General features: G+C 43.9%; 1 protein-coding gene across 6 annotated transcripts in view; it reads left to right on the top strand.

Annotated features, from left to right (window-relative positions):
• LOC127648465 (signal transducer and activator of transcription 5B-like) overlaps positions 1-21,561 on the top strand; it is a 106,302-nt gene that overhangs the window by 66,781 nt on the left and 17,960 nt on the right. For all 6 annotated transcript variants that reach the window (XM_052133151.1, XM_052133158.1, XM_052133152.1 and 3 more), the window contains 7 exons: positions 9,839-9,973; positions 10,067-10,223; positions 12,465-12,554; positions 13,868-14,042; positions 18,280-18,410; positions 19,511-19,662; positions 20,089-20,244. In XM_052133151.1, coding sequence (XP_051989111.1) covers positions 9,846-9,973; positions 10,067-10,223; positions 12,465-12,554; positions 13,868-14,042; positions 18,280-18,410; positions 19,511-19,662; positions 20,089-20,244 — 989 coding nt within the window. In that variant the 5' untranslated portion in view covers positions 9,839-9,845. The remainder of the gene's footprint in view (positions 1-9,838; positions 9,974-10,066; positions 10,224-12,464; positions 12,555-13,867; positions 14,043-18,279; positions 18,411-19,510; positions 19,663-20,088; positions 20,245-21,561) is intronic.

Genomic DNA, 21,561 nt, shown 5'->3' with positions numbered 1-21,561 from the left:
TATTAAATGTGCTTATTAACTATAAAGACTTTTAAAAAATACCTCTAAATGACATTCACTGAATTAAAGGGGAATAAAATTATTATTAAGTTTAATGTAGTAAAGAAAATCATTGCACAAAAATCCTATTGTTATCAAGTGTTTTTATCTGGTTTTCCATTTAAAAATGTCTAAAAATCCTTAAAACAAGATACATTTACTTGAGAAGCAACATATATGATATTTAGACTTGCTTTAAGAGAATGTATCTTAAATATAAGTGTATTTTGTATATAAGTGTATTTTTTACTTGTTTATACTTCTGCGAGTGCAGTAAAAACTAAATATTCTCGTATTCAAGATCTGTTCGTTAAAAGCAAGTCTAAATATCTTAAATGCTGCTTCTCAGAGAAATGCCAGCTTTGGAGTTTGTAGTTATTTACATGATCTGCTTCGGTATTATTTGAACTTTAATAAAGCTATAACGCATTAAATATAACTGTATTTAAGATGTAATGGCGGGGTGTTTCTTTTAAAGACGCTCGACACGCAAGTTTTGCTTCAGCAGAGCGGCAGCTCCAGCTCCAGCTCCAATTATTCCACAACGAGAGTTCTTCTGTATTTACTTGGTATTTTTACATTATAATTCCCTCATACTTTGCGATCTACATCACCTGAAGCTGTTTGGAAGGTTTAGAGTGCATCTGGACTGTGAGCGGTTTAATTGTTCCTCTCCTCAATCAGGCTCGAGCTGCAGTGCTGCTCTTGCGCATCATTATTAGAGTTTAATGTGATCAAATGAGAACATTTTTGTCAAGAATAATTTATTGTCGGTGTTGTTGATAATATTTTAAGCCCTACTATCCATTGAGACGTATCCAACTACAGAGCCATACTTTGAATGCCCCCATTGAGAATCCCTTATATAGACAGACAAATCCAGTGAGATTAACAAACACATAAACAGTAGAGACATGCCAACATTTCAACACACAGACAAGGTACTTCCTGCTCTGTGCTGCACTGTTTTGTCTTTCTCAATAAAGTTTCCTAATTTTAACTGCATTGTATTTGCATTTTTTCTTAAAAAAAATGAGTACTTTAAATGAGTATAAATGAGTAAGAATGGGTGTCTTTGTGTGTCTCTGTCTGACATGTGAACACCAGATTGAGAAATACATTAAGCTCATTCATTTACTTCCTCTTCATGTGGTCTTTTTTGTCTTAAGTCTCTCTTTTTGCACACACAGGCACAATGCCAACAAAGTGGCTGTGTTTACAGGAGGTTCCCCTTCTGTCGCTCTCTCCACGTTGTGTCGGAGAAGCGACACTAGGGGTGTCTCTTGAGCGCCGATATCCACCTCTGATCTATGAAAAAAGGCCAATGAGAGTTGGCAGCCAGTATTTGCATGTCCCGCCCCCGGACATACGGGTATTTAAGCGGCGCAAATACGGGAGTTCATTCAGAAAATTTCTTCGGAGCCGATGGTCTGTCTGCAGTTTGCTGCGAGTTACACACCACTTTAAACGTTCCTGTTTCCTCTGACGATCTGCATGCTGTTGGATCTCTCACTGCGAGAACATGACCATGACCACGTTGCGGTCGCGGCTTGCTTTCTTCAGAAAGCAAGCCACCCCAGCTGCACCCCGCATTGCTCCTTCTTCCCACGGGATTGAGGACGATGCGGTTGGCGCTGGGGGCGATTTGGGGGCGGCAGCGGGTGCAGTTTCGCGGGTAGCCCCCGCGAACCTCCCGTTCCCCAACACGCTCGCTGGTCCCCGTCTACTCTCGCGGCGATAGCGGCTCGCCTCACGGCCCGGCTGTCTATCCTCCTGAGCCTGAAGCAGATGAGCTCGCCGCTGCATCGGAGAGTGTGATGTCTGATGCCGAGGACTCCCTGGACTGCCGCCGGGCCAGTAGGCCCAGGCTGAGGCCGACGCTCAGATGTCTGACATGCTTTCCGGGCGCCGTGAGCGTGGGGTTGGATTGGAACCCTCCATCCTCCCCACAGCCTTCACAGTTGGATGACTGGTTCCTGGGGGCAGCGCCGTTCGCGGCCTCGTATCCCCTCGGTCCCGTTTTTCCGGAGGTGCATGACGAGCTGACGCCTACGTGGAGAGCCCCGCTCTCCGCCCGTCTAGGTGCCACCCGCTCCACTCTCACCACCCTCGACGGCGGAGAGCGCCACGGATACGGGGCGATTCCCAAGGTCGATAGGGCAGTTGCGTACCATCTATGCCCCGGTAGCCCTACCTCCTGGCGTGGCCGCCCCGTACTCCCATCCAAGCCCTGTAGGACAACATCTTTGCTCAATGCGAAGGCCTACAGTGCAGCTGAACGCGCTGCCTCCGCCCTGCATGCGATGGCCCTCCTGCAAGTCCACCAGGCCAAAGCACTCAGAAACATGCACGGAGGTGGACCTGATCCTGATGTGCTGCAGGAACTGCGCTCAGCGACCGACCTCACCCTGAGAGCGACGAAGGCCACAGCGCAGGCACTCGGACAGGCGATGACCACCCTAGTGTTCCAGGAATGCCATCTTTGGCTCAATCTGGTTGAGATGCGTGAGGCCGACAAGAACCGCTTCCTGGACGCACCTGTCTCTCAGATTGGCCTTTTCGGCGACACCGTCGAGGACTTCGCCCAACAGTTCTCCGCAGTGAAGAAGCAGACGGAGGCCATCTCTCACTTCATGCCTCGCCGCAGACCTGCCGCTACGGGCCCTGCCCCGTCTGCCCGCCGAGGGCGTCCCCCTGCGAAGAAACCAGCTCCTGCTCCGCCTCAACCCGGGCCCAGCTCTCAGCCCCAGTGTCGAGCACCACGCAGGCAGCGCACGCCCCCTGTCTCACGAACCCCCTCTAGGACCCGGAAGGCTCCCAAGCGTTCCTGAGACAGCCGACCCAGAGCCGAAGACGTTAGCTCCGGAGGTGGTAAGACCGCTCCGTCCCCCGGTGGAGGGCCGGGTGGAGAATACTTTGTTTTTTCATTTGCCACACCCCCTGACAGGGGCTGTGGTACCCACATTCTCAATAAAAGAGCTATTTCCTTTGTCTCTGTGTCACCTGGCCCGGAAATGCCATTCTCACGGCAATCTGCTTTCAGATTACGACAGTCCCGGTACACCGGACGCGGCGATCCCGCCTTCCGCCTGCCCACGACTGTCCCCCGGCCGGCCGGTTCAGACGAGTCCAGAGGACGCCAGCATCAGACCTCCTCCTCAGTCATGAACCCGCCCCTGCCGGGTGCGCGGAGCAAGGTAAGTACTTTGAGTCTATTCTCAGCACCTCAGCCTCAGGCCGCAACGAAGCCACCCGACGCTGCACTACCTGTTCCGCCCGCTGCGAGGCACCGCCGGGTATGTCCAAAATACTTGTCCCTTTGGTGCCCCTAGCGCAGAGCTGGGAAGCGTGGCTTTCGCTTCCCAACGCATCACGCTGGCTGCACCGGACCATTGGACTCGGTTACGGACTTCAGTTTGCCCGGCTCCCGCCCCCCTTCAGGGGCATCCATTTTTTTCTGCAGTACACGGCGAGCATGCCAGTTCCCTGCGCACGGAAATCGCGATCCTCTTAGCCAAGGGCGCGGTAGAGCCCGTCCCTCCAACCGAAATGAGGAAGGGTTTCTACAGCCCTTACTTCATTGTACCCAAGAACGGCGACGGCTTACGACCAATCCTGGACCTGCAAGTTTTCAATCGGGCCTTGTTAAAACTCCCGTTCAAAATGCTTATGCAGAGAAATATTCTGGCTGGTGTTCAGCATCTAGATTGGTTCGCAGCGGTAGACCTGAAGGACGCGTACTTCCACGTCTCAATTCTGCCACGACACCGACCCTTCTTACGGTTCGCATTCGACGGCCAGGCGTTTCAGTACAAAGTCCTCCCCTTCGGCCTGTCTCTGTCCCCTCGCATCTTCACAAAGGTCGCAGAGGCGGCCCTTGCCCCGCTACGCGTAGCCAACATCCGCACAGAGACCAGGTGCTCCGGCACCTCAGCCGCTTGGGGCTTCAGGTCAACTGGGAAAAGAGCAAGCTCACTCCGGTTCAGAGCATCTCTTTTCTCAGGTTGGAGTTAGACTCTCACGAGCGAGCGTGCTCAGTCGGTGCTGGACTGCCTCGCTTTCTTCAAGCCAGGCACAGTGGTCCCTCTAAAACTTTTCCAGAGGGGTTGATGCATATGAGACCACTCCAGCACTGGCTCCAGACTCGAGTCCCGAGACAAGCATGGCACCACGGCACGCATCGGGTAAGGATCACCCCGCCTGCCTCAAAACACTCCGACCCTGGACAGACCTCTGCTTTTTACGGGCAGGAGTGCCCCTGCAGCAGGTGTCCCGACGCGTTCTGGTCACAACCGATGCATCCCGGTCCGGGTGGGGTGCCGTGTGCAGCGGGCACGCAGCAGCGGGCCGTTGGAAAGGGGCCCCCGCTGCGTTGGCACATCAATTGCCTGGAGTTGCTGACCGTCCTTCTTGCTCTCAGGAAGTTCCTCCCGTTAGTTCGGGACAAACATGTCCTCATGAGATCGGACAGCACCACGGTGGTGGCGTACATAAATCGCCAAGGCGGCGAACGCTCCCCGCCACATGTCACAACTCGCCCGCCGTCTCCTCCTATGGAGCCATCAGCGACTCAAGTCGCTGCGTGCCACTCATATCCCCGGCAAGCTCAATGTCGTAGCGGACGCGCTATCACGACAACGCCTGCCTGGTGGGGAGTGGAGGCTTCACCCCCAGTCGGTCCAGCTGATTTGGGAACGGTTTGGCAAGGCCCAGGTAGACCTGTTTGCCTCCCAGGAAACCTCCCACTGCCCGCTCTGGTACACCCTAACGGAGGCTCCCCTCGTGACAGACGCGCTGGCACACAGCTGGCCCTCGGGGCTGCGCAAGTACGCATTTCCCCCAGTGAGCCTTCTTGCACCGGTGCTGTGCAAGGTCAGGGAGGACAAGGAGCAAGTCACGTTAGTGGCCCCCTACTGGCCCACTCGGACTTGGTTCTTGGAACTCAGACTTCTCGCGACAGCTCCTCCCTGGCGAATTCCCCTGAGAAAGGACCTCCTCTCTCAGGGACGGGGCACGCTCTGGCACCCGCGCCCAGACCTCTGGAACCTCCACGTCTGGTCCCTGGACGGGATGCGGAAGAGCTAGCCGGCTTACCGGTGACCGTTGTGAATACAATTAACCAAGCCAGAGCCCCCTCTACCAGGCACCTTTACGCCCTAAAGTGGCGCTTGTTCGCAGTCTTCCTGAACTGAAGACCTGCAGAGATGCGCGATCAAGTCAGCGCTCCTGTTCCTACAGGAGAGGCTGGCAGGAGGCTGTCCCCGTCCACCCTCAAGGTGTATGTTGCCTCCATTGCCGCCCACCACGATCCTGTAGACGGCAAGTCTTTGGGTAAGCACGACTTGATCCTCAGGTTCCTGAGAGGCGCCCGGAGGTTGAATCCCTCCCGGCCAGGCCTAGTTCCCTCCTGGGATCTTTCGGTAGTCTTGGCAGGACTCCAGAGACCTCCCTTCGAGCCGCTTGAATCAATTGGACTCAGGGCCCTCTCTCTTAAGACGGCCCTGCTGATCGTGCTCGCCTCTATCAAGAGGGTCGGGGACCTGCAAGCGTTCTCTGTCAGCGACACTTGCCTGGAGTTCGGTCCGGCGGATACGTCTGTGATCCTAAGACCGCGATCGGGCTATGTGCCCAAGGTTCCTACCACACCCTTCCGAGATCAGGTAGTGAACCTGCAAGCGCTGCCCCGGGAGGAGGCAGACCCAGCCCTTTCGTTGCTATGTCCAGTGCGCGCCCTGTGCATTTACCTGGACTGCACACAGAGCACCAGACACTCTGAGCAGATCTTTGTCTGCTTTGGGGGACGGCAGAAAGGGAATGCCGTCTCCAAACAGAGGCTCGCCCACTGGGTTGTCGACGCCATCACACTGGCTTATCACACCCAGGCCGTGCCCCTACCCTTGCGGGTCCGAGCTCACTCAACAAGGGGTGTTGCGTCCTCATGGGCACTGGCCAAGGGCACCTCCCTAGCAGACATCTGTAGAGCTGCGGGTTGGGCAACACCCAACACCTTCGCGAGGTTTTACAACCTCCGCGTCGAGTCGGTTGCGTCTCTTGTTTTGTCAGGTCCGAGCCCGTAGAACTCGGTAACACGTAGACCGACCGGCCGGGTGGATCGCTTGCGCCCAGCGCCCTTTTCCTGACGTCAAGGTAAAGTAGTGCGCCTTCTTCCCAGGGTGCCCCACTCCGAGTCGGGACCCTGGTTGATTCCTCCCCAGCCCTCCAGGTCCGCGGTTCAGCGGAGGAACTCGCCGACCCAAGCCACTGCGGGTACCGTGATGGCTACCCTTTACTGGTATAGGTGCTCCACAGGTAAGGCCTCCTGCTCGGACTCCCCCTGTGTGTAATTCCACGGTTCTGCCCCCTTACGAGCGGACTCCCGTGTCTCCCTTAGGCAGTTACAGCTGCCCCGGTCGCCGTGCTGTAGCAACTCCCCCCTTTCGAGGCTGGATCTACCACCGCACTGTTGGGTATCCAGGTCAGGTTTGGGGAATGTATGACTAATATTAATGATAGTAATCAATGATCAATCATACGATGTGACCCGGACACCAATACATGTAAAAACATCCCAAAAGGGCTTATATAGTCCAAGAGTCTGCTTCAAAATTATATAGATAATTAAACACGACGAATCATACTTAATTAGGAATATACATTTTATGCAGACAGGCTATATTAATTTTAATAACCCCGTAATGGAATTGACCCGTAGGCTACCGCAACCAGTCAGTTCGTCCGCCGAACCACTTTATTTGGTACTTTGGATCAATTCTCCAGAGGGGTTATGCTTAGTTGTAAGCTTACTCATCAAAAGCACGTTAACTTACTTTGATAATATCAGCTCGTAGCTTAAAATCGCACATTAAAGAGGCTTTGTTTTATGACCACCAAACACAGACAATTACGCGTATAATTGATTTTAATACAAGGCACTATGATATATCACTACACTTGACAAACATACATGTAACATAGAATAAACATAAAATAAACAAAATAAATGCAGTAAGGGAAAGTAAAGAATTATTAGAGGTATGGCAAACTTATTACAACAATTAACCCTTTGAAGCCAGCAAGGAAATTACACACTGTGATGCATTTAAATTTCAATGGAAATACTTGCACAAATAGGCCTTTGCGTGTGGCTAAGGCTGTGTGTATGCCGTGTCCTTGGGGCGTCCGTGAGATGGAGGATTTCGGTTTGGTGTTTCCAGCACGTGGAGTTGAAACTCACTTGAAGAGGAATTGAAGGGTTGTTCCAAGAACTTCGAAGCGTCTTAGGAATACTTGTTGAATAGTTGGCGAGTGTTCCGGAGGGTTGCAGAAGATCGGGAGAAGAAATGAGAGATGTAAGATGGCTTGAAGAGGTCCGGGAGAAGAGAGGATGAAGAGCGCAGCAAAAGAAAGTTGAAGTAAGAGTTCAAAAGGAAGAGAAGAGAAGGTCCGTTGTTGGTGCAATTTATGCCCTTAGATAACGTGTCCCACCTCTCATTGGCTCGACCAATAAGAAGAGTGGAAGTTTCAGGCGGGAATTTGGTTTATTGCCCTTTGTTCTGCGAGGGGTGGTAGCCGATGAAGAAACTAGAAAATATTCTTGTAATACTATGTTGTTGTTATCGACATATCATGTACACAGTCATTTCAATCTTCAAAATACCAAGTTATAGAGACCAAATATGCCACACATATGATTTCGGTTAACCATAGTATGCAAAGTCTGAAACATTAACCCATTAGAGTTTGCAAGAAAACATAGATCAAGCAACATTTAAGGGAAATTGTGAGATGGCACATTAGATACATGTCAATATTTTTACCACATGGATTATATATATATATAGAATATATAGGATTAAAAGGGGTTCATTTCTCCTTCTCAGTACGAATTTGGTGAGAATCAGCCCTGTCTGAGCCTTCCTTTGGGGGTCATAAAATTCTCCTTCCTTTGGGCAGGAGAATGATTCCTTTGTCCCGTCAGGCTCATTTGCATGTTTATGACTGTGTTTATGACGGTAAGAGATTTTGGGCTGAATGACTCAAAAGATGGTAAACATAGCCGAAATACAATTCTAAGGTGATCTTATATTTATATTCAGCTAGGACAAGTCGTAAGGTTTAATTTGATACCAAGAAAAGTATATTTGGTACCCTTAAAAGTGGATATACACTATGAGGCTGTTAGATATACGGCCTCAGAGTTTGAACTCTACAACAAAACAAGTTTCAACTATTTTTGATCTAACATCAGAAATACACAACAAATTAAACGTATTTTCTTAAGAATAAAACATTTCTAGGTTTTAACTGGAAGACACACACATTCTCTGTTGCCAACTTTTCACGTGCCCTTTTCTCACGTGGTGAAGCACAGAGTGTCACATGTGCGGGGTTTTTAGAAAGCACCACGAGGATCCTCTGTCAATAGTTCCTTGTCTCTTTGTCAATAGTGCATTGTGCTGTGGAGACTAGTCGGCGCTATTGCAGTAATTAGGGGAGTTTTAACAGTAAGTTCTTGTTTGTTCGGAACCTGCTGAGTTAATGATTATCCTTCATTGATTCCTCCAGACGCTACAGCACCATACTTTCCACACGAGCCCTAAGACGGCCGTGTGACGTGTCTACCACTTTTCCTCCCCAAGAAAAAGGGCAGGTGTGGGCTCCGCAGGGTCTGGGTAAGACCCCCTTCCCTATATGCGTGTAAGGGCCCCTGATTGCTCTATGCGAGAAACATAGAGCGAAAAGAGGCCCAGCCAGGCTGGCCCGTTCCCATGTTGGCAAACATCGCCTTGTTCCCCTTCCAGGGTAACTAGAAGGATTCCGATGTTCTAATGGGGCATTGGGGAAGGGTACGTGCAGCCAGGTACAGACGATGCGCGGCACTGGATGAAATCCCTGCCCGCCTCTGTATCGGCGGTTCACGTACACGGTTCAGCGCATGGCAAGATTGGAATGGGTCCCCTAGTATCGCTTCTCCAACACAACGTGGAGAGAGCGACAGAAGGGGAACGTTTGGTTACGTATGTAACCTCCGTTCCCCGAGGGAGGGAACGACACGTTGTGTCTTTCCTCCGCCATGTCGCTGAACCGAGCCACAGTTGTGGCCGGACCATTTCCGGCTCCTCAGAAAAATCCTGAATGAACTCCCGTATTTGCGCCGCTTAAATACCCGTATGTCCGGGGGCGGGACATGCAAATACCGGCTGCCAACTCTCATTGGCCTTTTTTCATAGATCAGAGGTGGATATCGGCGCTCAAGAGAGACCCCTAGTGTCGCTTCTCCGACACAACATGTCGTTCCCTCCCTCGGGGAACGGAGGTTACATACGTAACCAAACGTTTTCCCTCTAACCGTGGGATCTCAAGACTTTTGACTTACTCAAGATTCTGCACACTTTGGTGCTGTGGCCTAGTGGTTATTGCATCAGCTTTGACAATACTATTCTATTCTATAACTATTGCAGGTTGGCACTGTTTTGACAGCACAAGGGAAACCCACACAATATTAGGCAGGTGGTTTAAATGTTTAAATATATTTATGATGTAAATGTAAATACGAATACATACGTAATTAAAAAAAATATTTAAGTCTTAAATTACAATAATTCCTTTTTTACCTTGGAATTGGAAGGGTAAAATGTGCTTACTTGTCATGAAACTAATGACAATGCAAAAAATCTTAATAGGCTTAAAATAGGTGGTTTTGGGGTGAAATATGGCCTGGACATGATCATCTTGACAGGTCTCTTGAGATTCACCCATTTTAACACACTCCCTGTCTCTCTCTCTCTCTCTCTCTCAGAGAGAAAATGGCAGTATGGATCCAGGCCCAGCAGCTGCAGGGAGATGCTCTTCACCAGATGCAATCTCTCTATGGGCAACACTTCCCCATAGAGGTGCGACACTACCTGTCCCAGTGGATAGAGGGCCAACTCTGGTATGTGAAGTGTTTGCTTGAGTGAATTTGAACTGCAAGTGCCATTTTGTCATTTTTTTAAATTAACAATATATTGTGTGTGTGCTCTGTCAGGGATGCAATAGATTTAGAGAACCCTCATGAGGAGATTAAAGCCAAGCGTTTATTGGACAATCTGATCCAGGAACTAGAGAAGAAAGCAGAGCATCAAGTAGGAGAGGACGGATTCTTACTCAAGATCAAATTAGGACATTATGCTTCACAGCTAAAGGTAACACACAAGCCAGGGTTCCCACACTCATGGAAAACCTGGAAATGTTAGGGATATTTTTAAATGTTATTTTCAGTTTATAGTGAGCCTGGTCTCATTAAATATATGTGAACATGATGACATTTTTGCAATTAAAAATGTGCATGCTGTATAAAACCTTTGGCTGCAGGTTTCCATTAAAATGTCCAGCTAGAGGCACCAAAAGCAAGAAAAATGGTGTCATATTCAGATGTGGTTTTAAGATTAATTTTAGATATTTTTTTAAAACATACCTATCTAACCTAATACTTTTACCTGAATCTAACCGATAGTGTTTTAATAAATAATACTGTACTATAAATGAGACATTTAAAAAAGACATCCTTACCAAATCAACACCTAAACCTAACCATTAGTATTTTAAAATGCAGAAGCTAAATGAAAAAGCACATTTACTGAAGCAACCACATCATTCCGTGCTGCTACTATGACACTGTCATGTCACCTGTCAGTTTGAGTTCATGGCTGGTCTTGAACCGCAGTCCCCGACTCTTTAATCACATGAGCTATCATGCCAGCTGCTAATGCTGGAATAAGTCTAAATATGTAGGTGGGTCTGTAATACATTCCACAAGCATTATAATGTATTGCTTTTCAAATATGCATTAGAGTATAAGTGCGTCGGTATCATAAAATAGCAATAGTAAGCAAGTAATAGAGAAAAATATTTATAAAGTCATTATCAGCCATCCCCGCGACCCGACTTCGGATAAGCGGTTGAAGATGGATGGATGGATGGATTATCAGCCATTAAAGTCATGGTTTAGACACAAATCAAATCACTGTATTGTCACTCATTGCAGTACCAAGCAACATTGAAGTCATGATAGTGAAGAGACATATACCAATCTACAATAAACATCTAATTTACACACAACATAATTTACACACAACACAATATAAACATAATAATATACAATATTCACAATATAAAATACACTGTATACAATAAAAATACAGATGCAGTAAGGTGTTATACAGTAAGACACGTATAACAAGTTTTGCAAAAAATGTCACATTTTCACTATAAGACCAGCTTGCGTGATTTCTAGGCCTGGAAGTGTTATAGAAATTAGTACAATCTTAAAAAAAAAATTACTTAAACTTTTTGGTTTAGCTATAGCTATAAAAATATTTCATTAGCTACAGTAGATATTGCTTTCTGTGAGTTCTTGTGTAGAGTAAAAGCAAACTAAACCATCAGACATCTTTATTAATATACTCTATACTATACTATCTATATTAATAACTGTAATCAGTTAAATGTATTCATTCCAAAGATATATGCCTGGCGTACATTATACAGTTATCAGGAACTACTAGAATGATCATGAAAGTGTCATTTGTGATTTTTATTTCCTATAGACATGCCCTCTCTTCTAGCTACTGTTCACTTAAGTCAAATTCCATTGTAAGATTAAGAACAGTTTGTAATAGTAATGTTGTGTCTAAGAGCACATGCTCATTATGGGATATTCTGGGATATATATATATATATATATATATATATATATATATATATATATATATATATATATCATTATGGGATATATAGTTTGGTAGAGTAAAAGTGTGTGCATGTGTGTGTGTGAGCGAGTATTTATCACTTTGTGGGGACCAAATGTCCCCACAAGGATAGTAAAACCCGAAATTTTTGACCTTGTGGGGACATTTTGTCGGTCCCCATGAGGAAAACAGCTTATAAATCATACTAAATTATGTTTTTTGAAAATGTAAAAATGCAGAAAGTTTTCTGTGAGGGTTAGGTTTAGGGGTAGAGTTAGGTTTAGGGGATAGAATATAAAGTTTGTATAGTATAAAAACCATTATGTCTATGGAAAGTCCCCATAAAACATGGAAACACTACGTGTGTGTGTGTGTGTGTGTGTGTGTGTGTGTGCGTGTGTGAGCATGTATTTATCGCATTGTGGGGACCAAATGTCCCCATAAGGATAGTAAAACCTGACATTTTTGACATTGTGGGGACAATTTGTTGGTCCCCATGAGGTACTAAATTATGTTTTTTGAACATTTATAAATGCAGAATGTTTTCTGTGATGATTAGGTTTAGGGGTTGTGTTAGGTTTAGGGGATAGAATATAAAGTTTATACAGTATAAAAACCATTATGTCTATGGAAAGTCCCCATAAAACTTGGAAACCCAACATGTGTGTGTGTGTTCGCGTGTGTGTGTGTTTTCAGAGCACATATGACCGCTGTCCATTGGAGTTGGTGAGATGCATCAAACACATTCTATACACAGAGCAAAGACTTGTCAGGGAAGCAACCAATGTGAGTAGCACTGGGTTTGTTAATGAGATGGTTAAAAATAATCAAAAGTGCAAGTTAAGTCTTATTTTTTGTACTGACATATTTTCTTAACTACAGTACTGCTGTTAATCACTAAGTTTTCAAATAAGTTATAAAAAGTTCATCAAGGGTTGAATTGTTTATTGTTCCTGGATGTCATCCACCTTTTGGTTTTACTCGAGTAATTTACCAACACTTAATGAATCGGCTTAGATGAATCTTTAAAAAGAACCAGTTAAAAACAAAACAACAATCTGGTTGTGAATCTTATATTTTAGGTTCAAAACTAAATGTTGGTCATGAATCAGACAGCACAAACACAGAGACAGACATTGACATTACACACTTACATTTTACAATAACAAATTCATATAAAATACATATAAAATACACACATGCATGCATGCATATCACACATGCATGCAATGGAGCGAATGCTCCATTTTGCGAGAGCAAAAAAGGAAATTTCAGATTTTATTAGATGAACTGACATCTCACATAAATCTAGATCTAGAAGTCCCTATAAACAAATATACATGAAAATGCACACTCATAATCTATTGCCATAAACACACCTATACACCCACTCAAATACGTTGTATGTATGTTCACATAAAATGTGTGCACAACACAAACAATATTTTGTTTGTTTAAACATTCATTATCATGCACTCAGTCTTGCGCGGGTGTACAGGAATATGTTGTTCAAACACAATGGGACAGAGACGATAAAGACTTCAGCACATGTTGGAACTTTCTTTATCTTAATAGTTTAAAAAACAAAACCAAAACAAAACCGCTTTGGTGAGTGAAATCCTTAACTAAAAATCTCCACAAATGTTTACTTATGCAGAAATCTCTAAAGGATTCACTGATAATGTACTGTCATCTATTTAAGGACTCCTCTGAATCTCTGAATAAAAACATGGTACCTTGCATTTTCAAGGAACATATTTGTGTACAATTTTTAATTATTACTTGCCCCAATGGCTTACAACACGTTGTCAATTAATTAGTTAGCACATATACATATATAAATATATATATATATATATGGTGATTAAAGTCCTGGCACTTTAATCACCAAATTATGTCCAGAAGGAAAATTCACAATAATTATTTCCCCATCATTACTAGCTTACATTATTCTCCTTATAGGAAGTAAATGTGAATAACCCATTTAGAGGGTACTGAAGTACTGTAATATTCTCCACATACAATGACTTTTCAACTTATGATTAATTAAGTGTTAGAGTTGGTTGTCACTCATATGTGTTTGTGACTCTGATTTGCAGTCAAGTTCACCGGTGGGCGGATTGATGGACAGCATGTCGCAGAAGTACCATCAGATAAATCAGGTGTTTGAGGAGCTCCGAATATTGACTCAGGACACAGAGAATGACCTCAGAAAACTACAACACAACCAAGAATACTTCATTATACAATACCAAGAGAGCCTCAGGATACAGGGTATGTACATACACACAACCAGTAGTACACCCAGACCATAATGCACATGCACTTACATGCAAAACTGAGTATCTCATTATTCAATTCAGCTTACAGCAAAATGGAAATTATAATTTTTTTACTTGAGCTGAAACGAAGAGTGACATTGTAAAACATATTTGTCTGACATTTTTTGTCAAATAAATTGTTAAATGACAGTAATTTGATTGAAAACTGGGGAGACTATGAATCAGATTTGAGGCAAATGATTATCACAATCACTTGAAAATAGAAAAGTATAATTTGATGTGTGTAGTGCAAGTAAAAGGACTACTAAAAAAAATCACGATGATGCTGTAGCATATTTAGGAGTTTCTATGAAAGTTTGTTGTGTTATGCTATTAGTTTAGCTGTACTGTGTTTACAATATGGTGTTGGCAGGTTGCGCATGCGCAGTAGATTCCGGAAGAATCTCTTTAGGACTTCCCGTGAACTTTCAGTGCCATAGCAACCAACACCAGTGATTTGTGATCTGGGTCAACACTAATGAAAACAGATTCATCGATGCCTATGAACATCAACGCATTCCACAATGCAAAAATTCAGTAATCAGTTAAAGAGTCCAGATTCTCACACCAATATATGTAGCGAATTTGGTATGATAAATATACATTGTACGGGTTAAAGTGTCATGTACGTTACCATTGTTTGAAAGGGAAACAGTATGTGTGTGCTAGGAATTAAATTAAACGGTCCTATTTCTACATTACTATGTAAGGAAATTTATAATGGAATCAGTCACGTTTAATAAATGTTATAATTTGGATAAATGACAAATAACTAGATTATTTGTCTGAACAAATTCTCCACAATTAAAATCGTAATACAACGTCTCATTGCATCAGGTCACAATTTATACTGTAAGGAATTAGCTTTAATAAGAGAATTATGATTCTTTTATTGGAGTAATATTATTCTCATGGCTTATTGGCAATAATATTACACATATAGGTATAGCTTTGAAGCAAAATCTTTTAGAAACAGGGATGAGATTATTTAATTTTATTTATATTTTGAGATTATCAAAATATACCACAGTCAAAAATATCTTTAAAAGTGAAACATGAATAATCAATCATAACTCGTTATAATTAATTTTGAACATTTGGATTGGTTAATAGAATTAACTTGATGTAGATGAGTTAATATTACAATCAATTATCTGTTCGTCCAGTGAACACTCAGTATTGATTGTCTTATCAATTCTCAGAAAGGATATTTTTCGTGGCCACACAAAAATAACTTTTACTTTGATTTACAAGCAGAATCAACTCGCAAGAATGTACACCTAAGTTTATTTAACTAAAATACGAACACATAACTAATCTAAACAAAAACATAAACAGAAAATCACTCATACATGGGAAAGAGACAAGTGAAAATAAAATGAAACTGGAACAGAATAAGGGAAATGCAGTTATGAAAGGAGTAGTTTTGATCATCTGAGAGAATCATCGAGCTCTTAATTTAAAAGCACCTTTTTTACAAAGGGGTTTTCATCTTATACTAAAACTATGTTCAGTTAGTTACTGGTACAATACTTGTAATTGCCTTGGCTGTTGAGAGAGCCCGGATGCAGTCGCAGGAGAACGTCTTGATTGTTCCTCAAGTCGATGGTGTTCAAGTTGCACATGGCTTGAGGTGTTGAGGCCTGCCTGCCTCATGGTCGGGCCAGGGTCCCAGTCCCACACGAACAGCAGCGGGACGTGTCTTTTAAATTCTGCTGGTGGTCCCTCCTCTCGAGTCTGGCTTGACCAATGAGAAAGATGCAATTTCCAAGCGGGAAATGTTCCTTTGTTTGGAAGCTGACTCGTCTGCATGATTGGGGTTAATTTATAATGTGTGCCTGTAAGGGGGTTAAGATGGGCAAGGAGGAGGCGAGAACCGGCTTGTCAATATAAATAATAATTTAATGAAAACTTAAACCAAAACACACAAACATAAACACACATGACGGACATGCCCTTAATTCTCTCTCTCTCGAACCGCCGTCACCGGCCGCCTTTATCCCTCGCGCGCCCCTATCAGGCCGATTGGGGACCGGCGTGCGACATTCTAGCCCAGCCCCACCCCCCTCCGCTCCACACTCCTCCCGGCATTACCTCAGATTGGGGTGCCACCGGCATGACCTACACCCCCCCTCTATTTCCCTGGGGAGGGGCGTGCTTTGCACCCCATCAGGTCATCCCCGCCTTCCTCGACCTGGGAGGAGACAGGAGGGGAAAACCACAACAACAAAAAAACTAAATAGGCGAGGGAAAAGGCCAACACGGTGTGAAAGAGAGAGAGAGAGGAGAGAGAGAAAAAGCTCACTCACCGGTTCTCTGATGTACTGTCGCGTGGTCCTCGAACACTCCTCCACACTCTCCGGTGGATGACAGCCACTCCTCTCCGGGCGACCCGGAGTCAAACCTCCAACCCCCAGCGGACAGAACGCCTCTCCGTTTTTCTGGCGGCACGTGGGGACACTCCTCCGCCCCTGGCAGCAGCCCTACTGCTCCAGGTGGTCGGGGAGTTGCTTCCCTCCTCCCCTCGTGGACGGCGGTCTTTTCTCGACCCCTCCACGTCTCTGGGGATGGCAGGGCACTCCTCTGCCCCCGGCAGCAGCTCCCTCACTCCAGGCACGGCAGCCGTTCTCCGCGTCCGGGCTACTCCATGACCCGGCAGATGGCAGCGGCGCTCCCCTGGTTGGACGGTAGTGTCGAGGACTCTGCGACAGGCATCCCTCCTCCTTCCCGGGTTTTGGCACCAATGTAAGGGGGTTAAGATGGGCAAGGAGGAGGCGAGAACTGGCTTGTCAATATAAATAATAATTGAATTAAACTCAAACCAAAAGCACACAAACATAAACACACATGATGGACATGCCTGTAATTCTCTCTCTCTCTAATCGTTGTCACCGGCCACCTTTATTCCTCGCGCGCCCCATCAGGCCGATTGGGGACCGGGCGTGCAACATTCTAGCCCGGCCCCACCCCCCTCCGCTCCACAGTGCCCCTTTATGCTCTGATCAAAATAGCAAACATACAATGCATGTTGTCAGAATTATATATATATATATATACCATTGTTCAGGATGTCACACAATGATTCATTTGGTAGGAAACATGATAGAAATCATTTTACATTAGCTGGTAGTCCTGTCATAAGTCATGCATAAAACAGTATACAGTACAAACAACTTTACAAGACAGTAATGATCCTATACACAATGTCCTGGGGATACACATGTGAATTTAATGAAGGAAAGTCTGTTGTTCTGGGCCATTTAACATATCTTATGGGGGAAAGATTGCTCTGGCATGTAGCTAACTTCCCCCACTTGGAATGTCACTGGGGGTCCACTCTTTGCTGGTCCAGTAAAGACAGTCTTGACAGGCTTGATAATGATCAGTGGGGGAGCAGACATAACAGAGTCGGCTTGGGCTTACTTGGACCTTTTCCTGTTACAGTCTTGAGACATCTGTTGGCTTATTCATTAAATAATAAATAATTGTGTGTCTGATTGGTCCAGATGCTACAATGCAGTAAACTCTTTATTTACTATAGCCTTTACTAACGCCTGAATTAATTAATGTTAAGTAATTCGCTTTAATTTACCTTAGAGCAAATGTAGACGTCCTTGCTGATGTTATACATGTTCATTAGGGAATGAGGGCTGACACATTTTAATCATTAGTATACTCTTCTCAATATTTATTTAAAGACTTTTTTAAAAACAAAGAAAAAAACAGAATGTGTATCCTCTCTAGGTACCTCATGTCACTATTACAAGTGACCCAGCAAAAATGTTTCTTTTTTTTTTTATCATTTCTATAATTCAGATTAAAACTGCTCAAACACACATTACTCCCATAGACTCTTGTTGGAAAAAAGCAAACAATTGTCAGAGACGCTTTTAAGGTGGGGCTTAGCAACAGACAATTATTAAATTCTAATCAAACTTCTATTCTTCCATAAACTATGGGGTCTGTGGTTGTGATGGTTGATTTGTAAAATAAAATATCCAATCTAGCTATATTCAGTACAGCCCACTTTAGTACTGTGGTAGTACGAATTTAGTACATTCAAGGTTCAGTTGCCAGCTAGCATCAAGTTGATTCTATAAAACTGCTTCATAAAACAATATGCCAAAATTGCTTTTTTTGTTTGGAAAGCTTGTAATTGTTGTCTAAGCTGTCCTCTCTGTTGTGTGCAGCTCAGTTATCGAGTCTGGCTACGTTGCCCCCAGCAGACAGACAGCTCAGAGAGCCCAGTCTGCTCAGCAAGAGAGCCACTGTAGAGGCCTGGCTGACCCGAGAGGCCAACACCTTGCAGAAATACAGACTGGTACACATACTCATCAACAAACACACAAAATTACATAACATAAGGGGCCATTTCCTATATTTTTGTAGCATTTATTTTTTTTCCCCTAAAATAATGATAGCTCACCTAAAAATTTAAATTATTTCATTATTTACTCACCATTCCCTTTTATTTCTTCTTTATGAATACAATGAAAGTGAATGGTGACTGAGAATGTCAGTCCCTTGCGTTCTTCCCATTTATACTTGATGCACATCGTGTTGCACTCTTCACCAAACTGCAGACGGCAGAGCAGAGAAATATCAGCTTATCCAAAAAGAAACAGCAGTGAAGACGTGCTTTGCTGAACTTTACGTTTACCTAGCCAGGTATAATAAATAGTTAGTTCACTGGTTATATGCAAGAGGTGAACAAAACAAAAACACTGAAGAATTACTATTAGGATATTTACACTGTCTGGCTGAGGCTGTTTTATATTGTATAGCCTGGTCAAGATAATAAGTCCTATATATGAAATAATTGCATTAAATCCAATTACATTTAAACAACCCTTAATAAAATGTTTTTTTGTTCACTGTTTAAAATAACAAGAGCTGTTTAGTTTTGTATTAATGAAACCAAACTTTAGTGTTTTGTTTAGACCTTTTTATTCAGTGTACAAAAGGTTGTGATAAGTTGCTTGTCTTTCAAAACAAGAAAAACTGAGGAAATGCAGCAGATAATTTCACTGTAAAAACATCGTCCTTTTAACATGATTTACAGTAGTTTGTAGGGCCCCGCATGTAAAGTTACCAAAATTGTCATGTGCTCTACTATGCAAAACGGAGCCTCGACAAGGCTAGGTGACAACCGCAATGACATCACTTTTTGCACGTGAACCCTCGTGATCAAGGAACATATAAACCAGGCTTCTTAATATAAATTACATCTGTTATGATTGGTTAATTTCTTTGTGTGTGAAGTCTTGGATCTCTTTCATTTCAAAATGCCAAAAATCTGCTTTCCATTATACATATAATCATTTATCCACGGAGTCAAGTGGGCTGTAATTATTTACATGAGCACAGTACATATGTTTCAAGTCTATATGTAATGCTATATAATACTGTGTTTGTGCTCAGGGCCTGGCAGAGAAACACCAAAAGACACTGGCATTGCTACGGAAACAGCAGACGGTGATTCTTGACGACGAGCTGATTCAGTGGAAGAGACGTCAACAGCTGGCTGGCAACGGAGGACCACACGAGGGGGGTCTGGACATACTACAGTCATGGTACGCACACACTAAGAGAGTTATGTAAACAGTGGGAAGCATGTGCATGTTGTGATTTTGCACAGAGCATTTGCATTTACATCACATGCACACACACACACACACACAATAACAACACAGATAGCAGACTTTTCTTTTATGCTTTTGTTTTAATGTCAAATTATTTATATTAAAATATTTTTCAACTATGCAAAATATACAAATATAATAAAAAGAAAAATAATTAAAGAATGTCAAATAATAAGAATAAAATTAGAATAATATGAGAAAAATAAGATGACAGTTATAGATAGATAGATAGATAGATAGATAGATAGATAGATAGATAGATAGATAGATAGAATATTTACAGATATGTTATGTTGAAAAGTATAAGTGGGATAAAGTGTATATGCATTGATTATTTGGGTGTGTGGGTGTGTTCAGGTGTGAGAAGCTAGCTGAAACCATTTGGCAGAATCGACAGCAGATCCGGAGGGCGGAGCATCTGAGACAGCAGCTGCCCATTCCTGGCCCCATTGAAGAGCTGCTCACCGAACTCAACAGCACCATTACAGACATCATCTCAGCTTTAGTAACCAGGTGTGTATGTGTGAGAGAAAAGAGGTTCAATGATTATTGCCATGAAACACACCGAACACACTTGTCTGTCAAATGAACTCTTGAACTAAAGAATGTCTGCAAAACAAAACATCACATACAGAATGAACCAATCATGAAGCTTGTAACATAAAACGTATTTAGATAGTTTCTCACATGTCCAAACAGAAGCCAAACACTCCTTCTCAATTTGGGCATAACGCCTTTCTGCCGTCCTAAGAGTTCGAGAACAGAAGGCTACTGGGAGCATCTTTCCATCATGCTCTTGAAGCAGGGCACCCCCTATCCCATAACTACTGGCATCAGCAGTGATGACTGTCGGCTTTCCCACGTCATAGTATGTCATGATCGGGGCTGCAACCAGCATTTCTTTTACTTTTGCAAATGCTTTCTCCTGGCTTGTGTCCCATCTCCACCTGCATCAGCTTTGAGCAGCTCATTCAGTGATTGAATTATGGTAGCACTGTGCGGCACAGCTAATCATGCCTATTATGCTTTTTTTGTGGTTTGCTGAGCTGGATGGCATGGACATTTTCTGGCCAATGATGCATTTTTCCTTTCGAAGTTTCAGCCCCGAAGCTTGAATGGTCTGCAACACTTCACTGATTATTCCATGCAAGTGTGACTGTAGACTAGAATATTATCCATGTAGTAGCATACTCCCTTGACATCAAAAAGTAGCTCAGCCATTCATTTCTGAAATACCTCTATTGCACTAGTTATGTCGCAGGGCAAATGACAGAAACAGTATCTCTTATAGGGGGTTATAAAAGTATTCAGCCTCTTACAAGCATCATCTAATGGAATCTTCCAAAAGCCGTTGGCAACATCCAGCCTTGAAAAGACAGTTTCCCCTGCCAACTTGGAGATGATGTCATCCAAGGTTGGCAGCACATACTTTTCATGAATGACAGCTTCATTCAGTCATTTCAGATTGACACATTTGAATGTCTCTGTTCATTGTGGTGACGAAGGAGTAGGCTCATAAACCTCCCCAATCATGCCCAGTTGCTCCATTCTATCCAGTTCTTGTTTGAACTTTGTTAACAATGGGAGAAACACCCTCTGAGGTGGATGCTATATGGCTCTGCTTTGCTTTTGCACATTATTGTAACTGGTTCGCATGCCATTAGTCCCAAGGAGCCTAACACACTCTCTCTGATATCATCCATTATTTTTATTAGCCCCATTTGAAACTGCATCCTAGAAAATTATCAACATGGCCCCTCTCACCACTTAAACGTCCATCCAATATGTTTCCTTGTCCACGCTTACTTTTGTTTTCAGCTGGCCCATACA

This window comes from Xyrauchen texanus, chromosome 8 (genome assembly GCF_025860055.1).
Source record: "Xyrauchen texanus isolate HMW12.3.18 chromosome 8, RBS_HiC_50CHRs, whole genome shotgun sequence".
In the NCBI taxonomy this organism is placed as follows: Eukaryota; Metazoa; Chordata; class Actinopteri; order Cypriniformes; family Catostomidae; genus Xyrauchen; species Xyrauchen texanus.
This window is presented reverse-complemented; position numbering and strand designations above follow the sequence as displayed.